The following is an 18,881-nucleotide window of genomic DNA, read 5'->3' on the forward strand; positions in this document are numbered from 1 at the left end:
AGTGAAGTCCTTATACTGCAAGAAAGATAAAAAGGCTGCAATGCTACATCAAAAATCCCTTAAAAAATAAAGGCAGTTAGACTAGAATAGGTCATAACTTGAGCCTAACAAACAAAATGCCGAAAACATCACCCATTTCACAAAAAAATCAGTAATTTGGCATTATAAAAAGCGTGACTGTAACTGTTGTGTTAACTGATGATACCTAACTCACAAAACATTCATACATTCAATATGCAAGTATAATAAGCCTTGCTGTTTCAGTAAATCTTTTTACTGTAAGCAATCAAAGAGTATTTATGCATACTATGTGGTTACCCTTAGTCATTTTGATTATGCTTTTGCAGCTGCTCTTGCAGTTCAAGCAGATACCATTGCAATAGGTTTCGGAAAACCACCCTCGTTGACTTACTCAGAAAGTAGATAACAGGGGATAAGGGGATAACATGAGACCCGAGCAAATTGGAGGTGTTCAGTTATTTGCCCTCTCATGAGGAGGTCTGTTAGCAAACCCTCGCATTCTGTGGGGGGAATTACTGTAGTGCATGCTCTTCATGGAAGTTTTGAGATCTACCAATAAACCCGTGGAAAGGTGTAGCTCCTTAGAAAACATACACACACACCATGGTTCCACTTTCTCTACTCTTTTCCCCAGTATTGACATATTAGAATAATTATGGAGAAAAAAAAGTAATGGAGTTCTTTAACTGTTTTTTATGGCATTGAACAATTAATAAAAGGTACAAAGACATTTTGCAAGCCAGCCTACAGATCCAGTATTTAGCTTTAGACTGTGGAGGGTTGTCACACGACATAGCAGTATCTGGTTGTGGCAGATACATAGAACACAGAATGCACAAGGAAGGATATTTGCTTCCTTTTTAGAGATTTGGCTGTTCCTTAAAAAAAAAAAAAAATCTACCAACTTTTAGTGAGCTGATTGCTCATGGGAATCATGCCAATCTGAGCAATATGACTGAATGTTTGGAACTGTTGTTCAATTCTTAAACATACATGTCACATATCTGTAGTTCATCAGACAGACAGCATTTAACCACAAAATGAATTTCTCACAAACTGGGTCACACCTCTGCAATACATTAGAAGACGCCATTGCTAGAAATCTAATCCCAAATGTGTTGGGAATTTAAGTCCTTTCAATGTGCCATAGGCATTTACTCAATACTCTGGTCTCTTTAATCAGCTCCTCAGAACTCTGAGTGTCGAAAAGTTCTCTTTTCATTTCCCTTCATTGAAACAATGGCATTATGAAAAGAATAACTAAAATATGACACAGGCAGTAGTTTACAGTGGTGGCTAAAAATGCAGGTAGCTGAGGATTAGACTAGAAAGTAAGAATAGTGTTGTATTCTTTACCTGGGAACTTCAACAGGGAAGCCATATTGCAGATGAGATGATAACTAAGGTCTGGGACCGTGAGGGTCATTAAAAATCCCATGGCACTTATCACAATGAACAGAGGGCGTTTCCTGAAGTCATGGTCAAATTCCCCATCTGCCTCTGTCAGTATGTTAATCTAATTGTCCTCTGGTTTAATTGCCAAAATAAATCTTTTGCCTTTCTATCGACACTGATGATGGATACTACAAATTGGTGGGGTGCATGATATGAATCCTCCCAACCCATTTATATATGCATATATATATATATATGAAAAGATGATGGGAAATCCATTCATTCATTCAGTTCTTCCTGCAGCAGGATGTCAGTCTCCATACTACATCTCTTAGGAAAAAAAACATATTTACCGTTCTGCTACCTCAATATCAGCCCTGTTCACCTCTCAATGTGTTTCTTATCTGCACTTACTTTACGACCACAGCAATAAAATAGCTAGCTCAGTATGGAGCATGCACAAAACATAATATTTTCTGCAAAGTTTACACAGCCTGATCGTAGATCTTAGTCAATGGTAGAACAGCCTTTGCTGTGACTCCAAAAAAAAAAAGGAGACAACACCATGAGTCACAACACCATGAGTCAGAGTGCCATGAGTCAGTGACTAGAAAGGCTGACCTATTTGTTTACCCCTGCCTGATCATGACGACCCAAGCCACCTGAGGGAGGGAATTCAGCTGCAATCTGCTTTTTCTAATTACGGGTTTTCCTATATTATTAAGAAAAAAGGTTATAACATAGTAAATTATTCCATCTGAAACTGCAATCCTTGAGTGAATGATTCAGACAGGTTATGTAAAGCACCAAGAACAACCTGCTTTTTGATCTGCCCGTGATATTGTTCTGCTGTTCAGACAAGACCAGTTGACATTAAACAGGAAATCTAATGGAGTAAAATAAGATGAAATTAAATAAAAGACACAATAAAAAACCACAACAACATCTGAGAGCAGATAGGCATGTTTGTGGGATTATGATGAGGATCAATATATGTAAGGGAGAGAAGAATGTGCATCGGTGTGGTGGATCAGACAAAACGCACATACACGTGTCTCTGTGCATTTAGATGCATGTGAACATTAGTATTTTTAACTCTTTCAGTTAAACCGGAGTATTCTGATTGGAGCGGCTGAAGTTTGGATGACTACATCCACCTCACCTCATCTCACTCCTCCATCCCACCTCCCTCACCTTGCTCCACCAGCGCAGGGCTCCTTAGCAACTGTTGCTTGGTGACCCAGAGGCAAGCCCTCTTCTCAGAAGCGAATCATTAGCAAAAGCTTTCCATAGGAGTCAAGGTACTGATTCGAGGACGTGGTAAAAAGACCGCCTTTTCTCCGTTTGATAAAAGTCAAGCGGTTGACATTCCTCTGACTCACGCTGGCTTGGGAACCACAGCCACCCGCACACACAGCTATGAGCTCCTTTGTGTCTCAGTTCCCTAGATTTACCTTCTGAATGAGCTAAATAAGCACTAGATGTCAAATACTCCTGTTCTCGTTGCCATTGCCCTCGGTAGAAGGGGAACACCCCTTTTTCAATTCCCAGTTTGATTGCATCTTGCCCCCAGGCCCTGGCGGCAGAAATTTGATGCCAGTTTTCCTGCTGGGAATGCAGGTAAGCAGGTCAGAATTGCTTACCATACAGGAACTCGCCACCAATTTGAATATGAGTGAGTACAAGGACATGAAGTGTAAAAGTGCCCCCTTTTTTTTGTCCTCACCGCCCCCCCCCCCCCCCCCCCCCATCACCATTTCATATTACCTTAAACCTTCACATACTAAAAAACTGACAGAAAAAGAATGTATTTCTTGTCTGGGCTGCAGCAAACCATGTCCTTGACGTTGTTTTAATTGAAACACCTACATCTACATCACACATGGCGTTTCCACATACCGGAATGGAACAATTAACCCTGAAACATTCCATCCAAGAGCATTTGCAACTTTGATTTTGAAATGAATTTCAGAGTCAAAATTAATGTTTTAAAAAAAAACTGTCACATTGGGACATACTGCTCCGACAGGGGAAGGGCCTTTTAAGACTCTCAAAATGACATCGTGCCATTGCATTCAGTGCCTCACCCTCCTCTGACTGAAAATGACACGCATCCATTCCACACGATTGACGGGGCTGTGTGCAGCTTTGTGTTCATCCTCTAATCAGTCTATCATACATGCCTGGGCACATCTTCACACTGCTTTGCCTTTGTCACACAGCTCTTTGAACGCAACTGGCTTGCTGTCTGCCCATCATCAACTTGCAATACTTCGCAGACCATCATTGAAAGGCCTCTACACAAATTTAATACTCCTCTGTTGCAAATATAATATTCTCCCTGCCTCAAGAATAATAATTTCCCATGAAGGTAATGATCACTAAGACATTCAATCACCGCCGGGGTGGAAGTGTAACATGGTGGTAAGGAGCAAGGCTTATAACCAAAAGGTTGCTGGTTCAATTCCTTGCTGGGGCACTGATGTTGTACCCTTGGGCAAGGTACTTAACCCACAATTGCCTCAGTAAATGTCCAGCTATATAAATGGACATTGTGTAAATATTGTAATCTATGTCTCTCTGGGTAAGACCATCTGCTAAATGAACACAATGTAATATAATAATGTGAAGTGATCAAATTGATGGTGATATCAATGAAGGATTCAGAATTAACTCCACCGACAAGGCCTCATAATAATTAACTGCATTAGTTGCGTAGATGCAAGAGAAATTTCCTACACCATCCAGAAAGTGCCATAACACAAACTGCAAAACTGTTAGAGTGAAAACCCATATTACAAGCACAGTGTGATTAGCAAGTTTATATTTCTCAAGTATCTGTCTGTCTGTATGTTTGGCTAATAGCAACAACACAGCTTGCCTGTTTTAGGCTGATTGCAGATGTCATCACGCATTTTTTCCCAATATTATTTTCACACAAAATAATAGCATAAATACTGTTGAACAGATAAGGTCCTGTGGCAATGTACACAAAACATATGCATTCATCTTTGCATAAAATCAATTCAATGTCAGAGAAAAACACAATAAACCTGGAGGCTTACTCTGTTTAATGTAAACCCAAATCTATGAATATGAAGTGAGAGACAGTATTGTCAATGATGGCTTCATATAATTTAAGATTTCTTGTACTTCTTCTTCCTGAATGTCTGAATATCTATCTATTAAAACCATCATTCTTTTAAACACAAAATGTATTTTATCTGCTTCTTCTGACTATAGGCACTTTTTCTTCATAATGACAAATGATGAGATCATAACTATATTTTTGTGTACTGTTTATATTTTTACAACTTCTGCATGGTGGATTGGTAACATTGGTTAGTTTTAGTTGTCATCCCATTGATGGCAATCTCTTCACTAATTATTGATGCCAGACCAGGCTTATTATATACACAGGTGGATGACTTGGTTCTTTGGACTAATTAAGTTTGAAATTAAAATGTACACATACATATATGTGGAAAAGAACTGGTTTTGACAAGTTCTTGATAAGTGAAAATTTCAGAGAAAATCTAAACTGAACAGTTTGGCTTCATCCAATCTGAACTATGTGCAAGTAAAACAAAATTTAGAAACAAAATGTCATGTACACATTTACTGGTATGTTCAATGGCTTTATTCAACCCTTGAAGGAACCAAAGGTATTTAGATGACACAGCACTGACAGGCATTGATCAAATGGTTTTAGTACAAAAATCCCATAGCACAAGCACGAAAACAGCCACATGAAAACACCACCAATCACCATGACAGGAAAGAAGAAGACTCAGTTTACATTTCACTTATCTAGGGACATACCTACAAGATTATGAGGCCTGAAATCACAGAATAAAATCTCTCCGGTCTTTGTTCTTTGTGGTCTGTCATAACCACAATGACAACTAGTCAGACTAGAGAAGCTTGAGAGGCACAGAAAGCTGAGAATCAGCCTGTTGGACCATAAGCCAACAAGAAGAAAATAAATATGAAAAATGCTATTCATTGACTGTAGAACTCACAGATTATCTACACGCCTTCACAACATAAAACTATGAACTTCACTGATCAATATGACAACTAAGCAGCTGGAAGAAGACAAGAGTTTTTAATGACATACATTCTCATATTTTCATTGATAAATCATGGTAGGCTTATAGATTAAATATCTCATATTACTAGTCAAGCACCACATTCAATCCATAAATACATGGAGCTGTGTCTTTACAATTATTATGTTATAGATACTTCCATATTCATTTACAATACATTGTAACAACACCAATGGGAAATAATACAGACAATGCAATAGATCTCTTGAGTTTATCATTCATTACACTTGTGAGATTTGTGGGCAGTTGTTACATTTGTGATTCGTCCAAGGCTGCATCATTGGCTGCTTTAATAGCAGTATGCATAATAGCTCCCATTATAATTGAAACTTATATAATGAAACACAGACTTACAGAATGAGAAATCATAACAGAGTGATTCAAGATTTCCCTCACAAACAAGGATGCAATAACCATCTTCATTAGGAGAATTACTAGTGGAGATTGGGTATTGCTTTCATATTGGATGAGAGAGAAGACAGACATAAATGGAAAGAGGGAGGGTGAGAGGGAGGGAGAGACAGACAGAGAAGAACGGAAATGGGGGACAGAAAGAAGGAGAGCAACAAAGACAGAGGGTAAGAATGGGGAGACAATGAAAGAGAGACAGACAGGGAGAAAAAGAGAGTGAGTGAGAAAAGGAGGTGGAGTGCAAGCACCAGAAAATCACAAGGATGGAAGGCAGGGAAAGCTGAGGAAGAGAGCGAAACACAGGATAGAGGACAACAGAGGAGGAGGTTGGAAGTAAGCTTTGCATGCATGAAGAATATGAAAAAAGCCTGCAAGACTGGATGTGTGCAGGGTGGAGGGGCCGGGGTAACGGAAGGAAAACTACAGCTGTTTGCCACTGTGGCAGGCAGTGCATTGCCACAAGCGGCCTACAACTAAACGTGTAATTAGCCAAGTAAGATCAACATTGCTAAAGATGATCAGTCCTCTGGTCGCACAAAGTCTCCGCTGCTCAGACTGCAGCAGCGGAGCAATGTGGCAGGCAAACCGAATTTTACAGACCGCCAAAGAACAGCACATGCCGTATCCACCCGCGCTGAACCGAGGAACGCAATTCTCCACACTGCTTAACTCTGACACAGGGTCTACGGAGAAGCAGGAAGGGAGGGAGAGATCTTCTCCCTTCCTCTCACGCTCCCCATGGGTGTCCATCAGACCACACTCTTGGGTTAATACTGCGGCCTTGCAGATGTGGGCGTCTTGGGTCCTAACAAGGATAACGACTTTCATGAGACCAATCCAAACAATAAAACCAGCAGACACATTTGTTTAACATTTTGAAAGTAAATGTATATTGAAAATGTGAAAGTAGATGTAAAAGAAGCACTCCTCAGGAGTGTGTTATGTCTAAATAGATCAGAATAATGTGAATTATAACTCCTGGCAAAAAAAGAGCAATGCATCAAAAACAAGCTCATTTTACCCAGCCTAGCTCACTCTTGCATTACAATATGTAATACAAACAACAGAATTCTCAAGCAACCAGCAGGAAAAAAGAGAATATCATTATTTGGTATTATGGGCCTTGTGAGAATAACACCAATATTTCAGCAACAACAGCACTGAGAAAGTGAGGAGGTCTAGGAGATGTATCCTGGTTCTGTATACTCAATGGAGAAAACAACATAGATTCCATAGAGGAACAGATCTGAGGTAAACTCAAATTGCCAATTTAACAGCAACAACAGGGAACATCTGCCTCTTTACCCTATTTTTCTTTTCTTTTATTGATCATTTTGGCTGTGTCTGTTGAAAACTCTCCTCAGTGGTAAGTGGTGAGAAGCCTCCAACAGTCTGTAAGGCCAGCTGTCAGACGGTGCCAGAGACTTCAGGGTGGAACTGCAAAAACACCTTTCAGATAACACATAACAAGATTCCCTTGAGTTCAGAGCTGAGGTGTAAAATTTTGAGGTGACGTGAACTACCGAGGTCATTAACGGATAAGGGTGTCTACTAAGCAAAGAAATACTCATGGAAGCTCTTGTCTGCAAACAAGAAACACTGTATGTACAACATGTATGTTTTTGCAATCCATGTCTTTTCGTTTCCTTTTCACCCCAAACTTTTCTGAATAGCCAATTGCTCATTAAGCTCCTCTCATTACAACAACATATGCACTTGAGGAGCAGTGGTACCCACTGAATGTAATCCCCCTATATACATATATGGCAACCACAACTATTTTTCATGTTACAAGTCTGTAAGTGTAGACTCCCATTGAGTGTCAGCAAATGACACAGCTCACATGCAAACGTGGGTCCTAGCTGTAGGACTCAGCAGCCTGAACTGGGAACTAGTGTTGTACGCAACTAAACCACTTGGGATCCACTATGTCAATTTATAAACAGACTTTACACTTACGCTTTACAGCTCATAATAATACATAAAACAATACACAAAAAAGAAAAATAAAAGATTTTTGTAAATGATCCATAATTGGTCTTACGTTACATGCATTGTAATCAAGTCATATCAGAGTTGTAAAGTGCTGCGGAAAAAATGTGACTGCATCGCTTTGTAGAAATACAGGTACTATACAGCACAAGCCACAAACACCTTTTTAAATCCCACTTCTATGCTATGCTGAAAAAGTGTGACTTATATTGCCTGAGGGAAGAAGGAACACTGATTCTTGATGGTTTTGTATCTTTAAATCAAAACTGAAGTCTGACTCTAGATCCTTCTAGATGCCATAAAAATTTGGGTTTTATACAGGGGATATCTGGAAGGACCACATTGGTAGAAGATACTGCTTTAAATCCATGAACTCCTTGGGACTTTGCTGAGGCAATTCCATTTCTGATACATTATCATCTTCATTACGCAGTGTCCTAGTTTCAGTACCACCCCTCCGTGCTGCTCTCATCTCCCTCTCACTCTAGCAAAGCATGCCAAATTCATACACATTTTAGGCAACCCCACTCCAAAAAAAAAAAGAAAACAGAAAAGAAGCTGAAAGCAAAAGTGGACAGATCCCGCAGGAACACTGAGGATTAATGACATTTCAGGAGAGATGGACTTTGTTGGATTTAGTTAATGAGCCTGCTTGGTTCAGCAGGGAGAGGCAAGAGAGAGAGGCAGAGCTGGGCTAAACTCTAGGGAGGCTGTGGAGTAAAGTTTGGCTCAATGGGAGGTCCAGGCCATCTCTGCTTTTCCCACAGTGCAAAGCTTCATATGCATTCACAAACACACACACAAGTACAAGTGCACAAATTCAGACACACACATGTGCATACATACACAGTCTCTCTGAATACATTCTTCCTTGTTGATTTGGGATTCAGCATGCGCTGGCCAAGTACAACAACATTTCACTCAAAGCAATGATGTTCATGCTTCCACTCCTTTCACTGAAAGTGCACTGCTCTGTGAAGTGAAGTGTGATGCCCGGTGTCTGTGGCCCCACGTTACTCCGCCACTGCTCCGATCTTCAGACACCTCCTGTGTTTCCACGATGATGGGGCTGGGATCGGTTGCCACGGTGACGATGGCGGCAGCGGCACTTTCGCTCAGAAGTGACGGCACATTTAGTTTGATGGTCTGCAGTGTGTGAGCACCAGGGAGAAGCAGAGGGCAGTGAGTCATGCAGCTCTCCCAATATTCAGCCCAGTTTAATCACAGACACTCTCTGGAAACAGAGGGCCTAATGCATATCGGCATGGTGAGAGTCACAGGGAATACAATTCAATTTCCACAGAGTGGGATGTCTCCACGGCCCGCCTCTGTCGCACCAGCCTGGCCTATAATTGAAACTTTACCAGAGGGGCAGTCTCTCTTCCCTCTCATCCAGCTGGAGATGTGGCTTTGTTGTGCAATCGGAGATTCAAAACTCAAGGTACAGTTCTCTGGAAATAAGGGTCCCTCCTGCAAGCTCACTGCACACTCCCTCTCCAGCACTCCTGCCCCTTGGGGGGACCTTCGCCTCTTCTCAGTGGATTCCTCCCCTCACGTCACTCCACACTCAGTAACAGGATCCCACAGGGTCATGAAGCGGCCACCTTTTCTCAGACAACTCTGTGTTTAGTGAACAGGGAGTGTGCCCCTCCCCGGAGGGCTTTATATAAGGCAACACCAGACGTTAACCTATTTCAGCTTCAAGAAAGCATTCTTAGGGCGTTTCAAGAGATAACCTCTCCAGTACCAAGCATATAATCATGCCCACGTTTTCACAGGTAGCTCATGTTCTCAACCAGCATCTTCTGAGATCTGTACATGTCTCAGCCACCAACCATACATCAAAGATGCCTCATCAGTCAGTATATGCATGTGGTAGACGCTTTAAAATTGTCTGTCGCAACATGATACTCATTTTCAGCTATGGACTTCACTTTGAGAAACCTCTCCCTGTTACCGATCATTGCCCTTTCTGAATATTCGTAATACGACAGACAATCAGAATACTTCTGGCATCACCACTATCAGAAACAGAGCTTTTGATGTTGAGCACAACGAGTTAAAGGGCTGATCTACAGAGATATTTTGCAGACCCAGAAAAGAATGCAATACATAGTTACCCTCATAATTATCTGCCTCTGGTTCTCTCCCTGCATTAATGAATGGTGGAATTACTTAGACTCCATGAATAAAATTGCAATGAGAGCTTTCTCTCCACCCCACAAAAGCAACCAAAAGGGTGTGTAATCTCACTAGTGACTCTGGCATGCATCATCCTCAAGCTCCAAGCAGCCCTATGAACAACTGCGCTCCACCATCTTTTCAATATGCCAATTCAGTTTGCCTACTGACACATGAATGATAATGGCCATCCACATTTTCTGCAGCGGGTAAACCGCTTATTTCAAAGGACATTAATTATGTTGGCAAAGTGCCAGATTTGACCATTGGACCTCAGACTGAATCCCAAAGTACAGAATTGAAGTGACAATAGTCATTCCTTCTTGTTCTGATATGCACTGAGTATTTTAATGATGGGTGTTGCAAAAGTAATTCATGTTTCATTTAGTCAGTTGTACAGTATCGATGGTTATATCTGCTCTGTATTTTTAATATCATATAATGCATAAATATGGACTATACATCATCAAAGACTGCGGTCAATACTTCTAATTAGGTTTCACTTCAGAAAATCACAGGGCACAATGCCTTCTCTGGTCTGCCAGTTCTCTGTCCTTTCAGTTCAATCCATATTCACTGAGTGTTGTTTGCCCTGACTTAAAGTTTAGAAAGAAAAAATAAAGCAACGCAGAATGATCTTAACCCAAATTCACCAGCAAGATATTACATCAAACAGCATAAGAAGAGACCTCTGAGAGTAATTAACAGAAACCGTCTTGTTTTGGCCAATGAGTCGTACAAACGCACTTAGCTCTGTTGTGACGAAATGGGTAATACCACTTAACCGTTTTATACTAAAATTAGAAATATTTTTTTTCTACACAGTTCTAGTGAATTTACACGAACACGCACGACTGTGCATAAATGGGTAAGTCCTCAAACGTGGGCGTTCACACCAAACAAACAGATATGAGTCATTCGTCGTTTTTACATAAACATTTGGCATTTTAATTCCAATGTGAAGTTAGGACCCGGAGCTTGGTTGCGTGAAAGGGATCTCGGTGTCCAAATACTGCTAATATACATTAATGCACTCTCTCGTGTGTTGTTGGAGGCAATTAATGACACATGCCGTCCACACTGGAACCACACTGTAACGGCGGTATAAAGCGAGTCTCAATCGCTGCCAGGGTCCCGGCGTCAAAACACTGCAAGTGGTCCACAGCACGTATTAACAACCTAAATCTTAAATCCACACACCAGCTGGCGCAGTTAACAATATCCCTCCAAAACGAATTTGAATGCTCGTGTATTTTTTAACCAAACAGGCCAACTTGACAAGATATTTGTGTTCACTGTTGAATGTGAAATGTTTAGTCGATTAAGTATTTTCCAAAACAGCTGTTATTTTAACATAACAACAACAACAATGATAATAATCAAAGAAGTAGAAGAAGTGTTTTTTTCCCTTTTCTGGTCATTTTTAAATGCAAACTGCACATTCCCTCGTTTTACATGGCGTTGATTATTCAATGTGTGACACCCGGAACCGTAAATTGTAGGCCTGTTGGCTCAGACTAGTTTGTCAATTTGGTCTTCCCCCGATAAGCAGTAAACGTATGCATTCAAATAGCTCATCCATCGAAAAGAATACAAAATCTTATAATCTCATGCCCATTTTCCCCTAAAAAGTATTTGACTGATTCTGCAGCGTACGCCTCTGGTGTGGCAGAGTTTTACCACGTTAGAACAACAGTAGCAACATAACTACCACCTTCTATGTTTCGGCTCGTGACGTGAGCTACAGTCGCTATGCTTAAAAAGTGTATCCTGACCTACTTAGTTCTGTTGGTTGTAGTGCCAAATTGGCATGTAGAGCCAATATTGACCGTGCATTTCAAGTTTATTGAAACTAATTTGTACGATGGAAATGATTTTGTCGATCATCTGGGAATACGTTAATTATTCCAAGGAGTTACCTCCAAAGGAGACGAGGGTGGGTTTAGATCATTGACGCAGTCTTTTTCAGGTTAGCCTACTGTTAAAACAAGTCTGGCGCACGTTATTACTTTGAAAGAATGCATGCGTACATAGGATGCATCCTTCCCTAACATCTTCCTCACATGTGCGATTATTCATCTTCTCCCATGCAATGGCAGTCTGCTTCAGCACTGAAGCCGCGATTCCCGCCAAGTCTACACTGAGAAATAGAATGATCCGTATTATTTTCCATACAAGGTACGTCTGTGCTGTCCATGGTGCTAACCTTTAATGCGATTGCACTAGCGACAAGAGAGAGCCGGAGAATGAGAGGAGAGAGTGCGTGAGAGGGGGAGGGGGCGGCACACTGACGACCAATAACTAACATTAAAAATGTAATCCTTCTGGCATGACCCCAAACTTACTCTGAGCCTGGTAAGTCACCTGTTCAACCGATTAACCTGCCTAAAGAACAGTTCAGTGACCACACGCCCAAAATTCAACCCGTCTAATATGTGCATGCTCTCCAGCAAGACCATACGTTAATGAGGATGGCAGCCACATTAAATAAATATTCCAGATTAGAGCAGGCTATGCACATACAAAGCTCGATGTTTCACTGCAAAAGAAAATGCGTTTTTATTTCGAAATGCAGTAGCCCCATTGGCTTCTTGCCGTTAAAATAATGAATGCCAAATGCAGACGACAGTGCGCACAGATGCAATACGTTGATTAACATACATTTTATCACACTGACACGAGCAATATAATGTTAATGAAAAAACATGAACGTGCTTACCTTTCATCCAGTCTAATACTTGCTTGGGTGTCCATTTACTTATAGGTTCCATTACTAATGCCATAATCGATGTCACCGTATCTTCTGAATTCACGGCAGCGCAAATATATCGGCTTTACTTCGCGTTAAAACCCCCTATTACTGCAGTTATGCATAAAATCGTAAAACTCGGGTAAATTTGAGACAGTCGTTCAAAGCATGGCTGGTTGTAGGTTGTGTGGAGGGGATGCGGTGGTGCAATCCACGCGCACACGCACGCTTTCGCTCTTTCTTTCTGTCTCCCTATCTCCGCCGCTCACTCCCCCAAAGCCAGCCGACCCTCTATGTAGTCCTGTAGAGAACAGAGGCTGCTGTGAACGAGCAAGTCTAGCACTCCCTCCCTCCTCTCTCTCCTGCACGCCGCAGCATCACACTACGGGCAGCCGTACGGCGAGGCATAGGGAATGGTGCAATACTAAACATTGTACTACACTGGCAGACCAAAGAGTGACGCAAAGCAAAACGCATAGGACAAGCGAAGAGAGCTCAGTATACGTCACATAAAAAAGGGTATTACACCTTGAATGTCAGGCAGGGAACCCTTCCCTCCTGTAGAGTGGTTTAATGCACACATTTATGCACATACATGAATATCCACAAGCAAAATCCCCCATGATGACTAATCGCAGTGTTTTAGGGAACTTCGTATTTCACATTATCACATACCGAAATGCATTTGTTGATTTAAACAAGTGGTGATCACTACATATAATCCATTAGTGAATTTGATTTGGATTTTTTTTTTTCTGTTGAACAATGGTATGTGCAAAGTGTATGAGTCAGAAAGGAAATTGCCAGGTGCATTTCAACAGTCTATGAATCGTTACACTTAAAAGCGAATCTTTAGAGTGGAAGTTTGGTTCTGATCCAGTATTGGGAGAGTAGCCATAGAGCCATACGGGGTGACCTATGATGGGTAATGCATTTTTTGTAGATCTTTGCCAGATTTTAAATTAATCACAGAGAAGTATCATGAACGGAGTTTTGTCAAAACGTTACGTCATTAAAAGAAATCTCCCAAATATACCTGAAAAAAGTTTGTCGCCATGCGTATAAGGGCAATAAATGCATAAATAAATTGAACGTGATAGTGTGGAGTAGGCTCAAATCCCGACAAAAACTGACAGCGACCCCTGCTGTTACGATGTACAATGTGGATCCGTGGTGACGTCATAATCATACAGTACGGTTCCACAGAAGCTGCTGCTTTTTGGGCCTCGCACTATTATAGGTTTCATGATGAACACCAAAAAATGACGACTTTTACCGGAGGTTTTAAATTACTTCTGAACTGAGACAGCAATAGTGTCATTTCATCATCATGAAAATCATCATCATCAAACTTACTACTACTAGATATTAATACACAACCATGCCTTTCCAGAGTAGGTCTAGTTTTCCACTTAACAACTGGGCCTTACATAAAACTTAACACTTGCTTAAATACATTACTCAAAGTAAACATTGAAGCACATGAACAATTCAGTTGAATGTTCCCAACATACCACCATACCATTATGATAATGGTGATTTACTTATTATCATTATTTCCCTTAACTTCAATGACATAAACTGCTAATGTTTATTAGAAAACTAAAACAATGTCATACTATCTTATTTTTGTCACAAAAATACATGATGACTTTTAGGCCATTGCAATTCTTTATAGTTAATGTCATGATTGGACATGTCATGGGCTGTGCTTTTATACCAGTATACATGGAAGCTAACGGTCTGAATACAGTAGTGTTATATAGAAGTCAGCATAAAAAACTGGACTTTTTTGCAGGATTTTAATAGGCAAAAACTTTAACTGCTTTACTCCATATCTGGATTTGTAGAACTGTGATGCTGACAATACCTGTTTCTTCTGTAGTATAAAAATGTTAAAAGTAATATTGACATCTTGTTTTCCTTTTCTAAATATCTGTAGGCCTACTTCAGTTGCTAACTTCTCTCAATAAAATCTGTAGTTAAATGTAATTAATGAAATCCATTTTGCATGTTTTTGAATACTAAATTTCTAAATTGTACAAAATGTTTCACATAAAAAATCAAACTTCCTAATTTGACATTATTAAACAAATGAAACTGTATTGTTCATGGATAACTTGTTTTTGTAATACTTACTTTATTTCCACATATATTGTAGCTCTGAAATAGATCTTATAAAATGGTTAGTTCTGACTCATCATTCCTATTCTTCAATCTGTGTTCCAGTTATGACTATATTCCCTACTGTACCATGGGAAATGGAATTTTTGTACATAATCTTAATATCATTGTGCTACTTAGATTTACTTAGATGACTTAGCTAAATAAAGTAAGAAGAGACACCAAAGCTAACAAGTTTTACTGATTAATTTATTAATTCATTCTCATTGTGCCTAACAACATGCCCTAGCTGTGCCATTATTCATGATATACCACAGTTTTGAGTGACATAATGCTTCAGTGTAACATATTCATTTTGTTTTGAGAAATTCAGGAAAATTTTAAATTTGGGTTCAGGAGAGGTCTTGTGACCAATTGAGAGAATAGTTCCCTTTCAAAAGCTGTTTCGAGTTGAAAAACATTATCAGGTCTATCTTAAACAAGTCAATAATGGAATTAAAAGTTTAGTACTGTGTAACATATTATCACGAAATTAGATTAACTCCTACTTCACAAAAGAATTTCACAATGAGAATAACCATGGCCTTTTCCCTGGGATTCACTCATAAATACATCTTTAACAGAGGAGATACAGCATACTGTTATGCCTAGGACCTTGTATATTCCAAATAAAAATACAACAAAATCTATTCAAAATACATTTCCCTTCTATTAGCTGTAAAGTACAAAAAATCATTTAAACCATAAGAAAATGCTACTTTAAAAAGCAGACAGTCAATAATAAACTTATTACCATACATTACCACAACATGTTTTTGTGTGACTTTGTACATTCTCTGTATGCATTATTACTTAATTTTCTGTTGTCTTGTGTGTCTACCATGTATGACTATATAAAAATGGTCAGTTATATTTGCACTATGCTAGCACATTGCTATAGGTCTTGAATCTCTACAAGAGGTGATTGCTAAATTGCTAAAGGAAAAAGGAACAAAAGGCAAAAGTGTAATATTGGAAGATGAAACATAATTTGGATTATGTCGCTATATTGTGTGTTCAGTATATCTCTTCTCTATTCTTAAGGCTTTACACCATACATTTTCATAATTATTTCGTTTCATTATTATTTTCATTATTTCATTCTCATTATGCTAAAGCAAAATAAAATAAAAAAAGATTAAGAGCCTCTTCAGAAGACCAAAATGGAAAATTGATATTGTTTGTGACTAATTGCATCCTTTTCTGGTCTGGAGTGTTGAGACAGCTCTAAAATTTGGAACCACAAGGTTTTGTTACCACCCTGCATGTGTAACTGGCCATATATGTTTATTCTGCAATGATGCACATAAATCACAGGCTTGGCAGACATACTATTGCATTGTTGTTAAGCACCTACCTTTCAACCAGTTTTAGCTGCTTATTTCAGGCTAAAACTGCTGCTGTGCTGTGCTGTAATGTCCATTCAGCAAACAGCATTCTAACCCAAGGATAAGTGTCCTTTTCACTACTATACCGAAAGGGCAGATGTTAGGGCCATCACACAAAAGGCTAATGAGGTGCTCATACAGTAATGGAGAATTTTCTATACAATGCCTACAGATATAATGCATAATTAATTATTGTACTGTACTGTAAAGGGTAATGCAAACACCCCCATACTGTAATTATGTATATTTCTAGTATTTAAGGTTAATGCTGTTAATAGGAAATGTAACCATACTAAAACATAAATTACCTGATCATTTCCGTTCAACAGACCAATGTCACCACAAACCACCATCCATAAATCATGGGATCCAAAAAGCAAAAAGAAAGACATTTAAGTAGGTAGCATGGGTTGGTTCAACCTACTATGCACTAGGTGGCCACTGACAAAGATGCCAATCTATTTAGTTGACAGAATAATAGTAAAAAAGTCAAAGGGGTTGCCCAACACACTGGTGCACAAATACTTTCCAAGGTGGCTTTTTGGGGAGTTATTCAGATCGCACATAGGGACCTACAGAGAAATTGCGCGCAAGCACTCATGGCAGAAGCTGATGTGATTTTGCATTCAAAGGGACATATCTCGCACTACCCTGGCAGTTAAGATAAGATATCAAGGTGTTGTATGAATGTTATAACACACTCTGTCCCTGTAGAGCATGAGGAACATGTTTTAGAGCAGGATGTATCATGGTTAGGACTTCTATTTGCCCTTGTGGGGGTTGACCCAAATAGCAGTCCAATGGTACTGCTTTTGCCACCTCCACCATGGCATCCAAAAGCCTCCTCTAGCTAGAGATATTGCTAATCTGCAGTGTGGAAGGAATCACAGTCACCAAGGGTTTAGTAGCATTAGCATTGGTGCCCGAGACATGTGAGAGCTGTCCCCAGGGCTTCTCCCAGAAAGACACGGGCAGGAGCTGCGCCTGCCAGAAGCAACAGCTGCAGTGATTAGAACTGTCTGCAGCTGTCATCCTGTCTGTAAGTAGGGCCAGTGCTCTCCATTGTCCAGCAGCACTCCACTCCTGGACAGTGGAGGGTGTGTCCCAGACATGGGGAGCAGCCCCCTCTGCCCCTGTGCCACCTAACCAAGTATTATATCACCTGAGTAAAGCTGATTGCTAGACAAGCCTATGGTAGTATTGCTCCTCAGGGACAAAGAGGCTCTGGGCAGTTTGGCTCATTTTTTATAAACTACAGTTGCACGTAAGTATTTTGAGAAATAAGCTGTGCAGCTTAGCTAAGTGGTTAGATGCCTTTAAATATGACAGAAAATAAGAAAGCCACCACTTTCCAGGGATCTGAAACGCAGCCTTCTTATGACAGGAATAGCATTATGTAAGAGACATAACACATGTAAACCTGCAAGACACCTATGACTGAGGTGGTGCTTGTGTACAGGGACTGTGCTACAGCACTGAAGCCTACACACTGCCAAATAAAATACTTAATGTGAGTCAAATGATTATTTTGTGCTTGAAAAAAATGTAGTTTAAGGACACCGAACATAGCATTGTAGACAGCTGCAGCAATGCTTCACAAGAGTAATTTTTACAATTTTATTTATTAAAGAATTATATAAATAGACTGTACATCTAAGCATGTTTTGTTCCATGTTTGAAGATTTAGGCAAGACATAAAGACAAAAAGTCTAAGAATTAACCACATACAAGAATCAGACCATCATGGGCAGATATGACACTTATGTGGACCACACTGTAATTACTTGTCTTTGGTTACATTTGGTTCTCATTTCCGTGAGATGATAACTACGACTTTGTTTTACTCACACACCTGGCACTTAATTTTTAATGTTCCATCTCTTTTAAAAGACATTACTCATATCATTTAGGCTTGGCATCATGACATGATTAGAACTGTAAACACCATTTATTTAAATTAGATTTGTATAAAAGGGAAAAGATCAACAATGAAATTGCATGCATCTGAAAGTTCATGGCGTTTGAGACAGCAGTTCTACCATCGTGAGAACCTTACAATAAAACACGCTTAATTGCAACAACAAAAACACTCTGGAAAAATGATAGACTAATCCAGTTATTGTATCTACTAAAGAATTACATTGACATTATACATATTAGTATGCAACAGTATTAGTCCAAAGGCAAAATAAACCTGCATATAAGGAAGCAAGCATACAGTGCAAGATTTAGTACCAACAATGCAGCTGTTTATCTGAAAAAGAAAAAAAAAATCCCAACAGCAGACATAATACAAATAGAACGTATCACTGAAAAAAAATGAATTAAATAAAAATCAAAGTGCAGGAGAGCTGAAATGACAACTATGTCCCAGTAAACAATAGAATTGAAATGAAAATATAAATACAAACATTTAGCAACATCCTCACAGTTCCTCATAGGCACAGTGCAATTTTTATGAATCTCTTT

The 18,881-nt window shown here is 39.6% G+C and overlaps 1 protein-coding gene across 3 annotated transcripts in view; it reads right to left on the bottom strand.

Moving 5' to 3' along the window:
* Window positions 1–13,213, bottom strand: part of LOC118791359 (connector enhancer of kinase suppressor of ras 2-like) — a 70,167-nt gene extending 56,954 nt beyond the window's left edge. For all 3 annotated transcript variants that reach the window (XM_036548698.1, XM_036548697.1, XM_036548699.1), the window contains exon 1: window positions 12,832–13,213. In XM_036548698.1, the coding sequence (XP_036404591.1) occupies window positions 12,832–12,895 (64 nt within the window). In that variant the 5' untranslated portion in view covers window positions 12,896–13,213. The remainder of the gene's footprint in view (window positions 1–12,831) is intronic.
* Between the last annotated feature and the right edge of the window lie 5,668 nt (window positions 13,214–18,881).

The sequence above is a fragment of the Megalops cyprinoides genome, chromosome 16 (genome assembly GCF_013368585.1).
Source record: "Megalops cyprinoides isolate fMegCyp1 chromosome 16, fMegCyp1.pri, whole genome shotgun sequence".
NCBI classification, from domain to species: Eukaryota; Metazoa; Chordata; class Actinopteri; order Elopiformes; family Megalopidae; genus Megalops; species Megalops cyprinoides.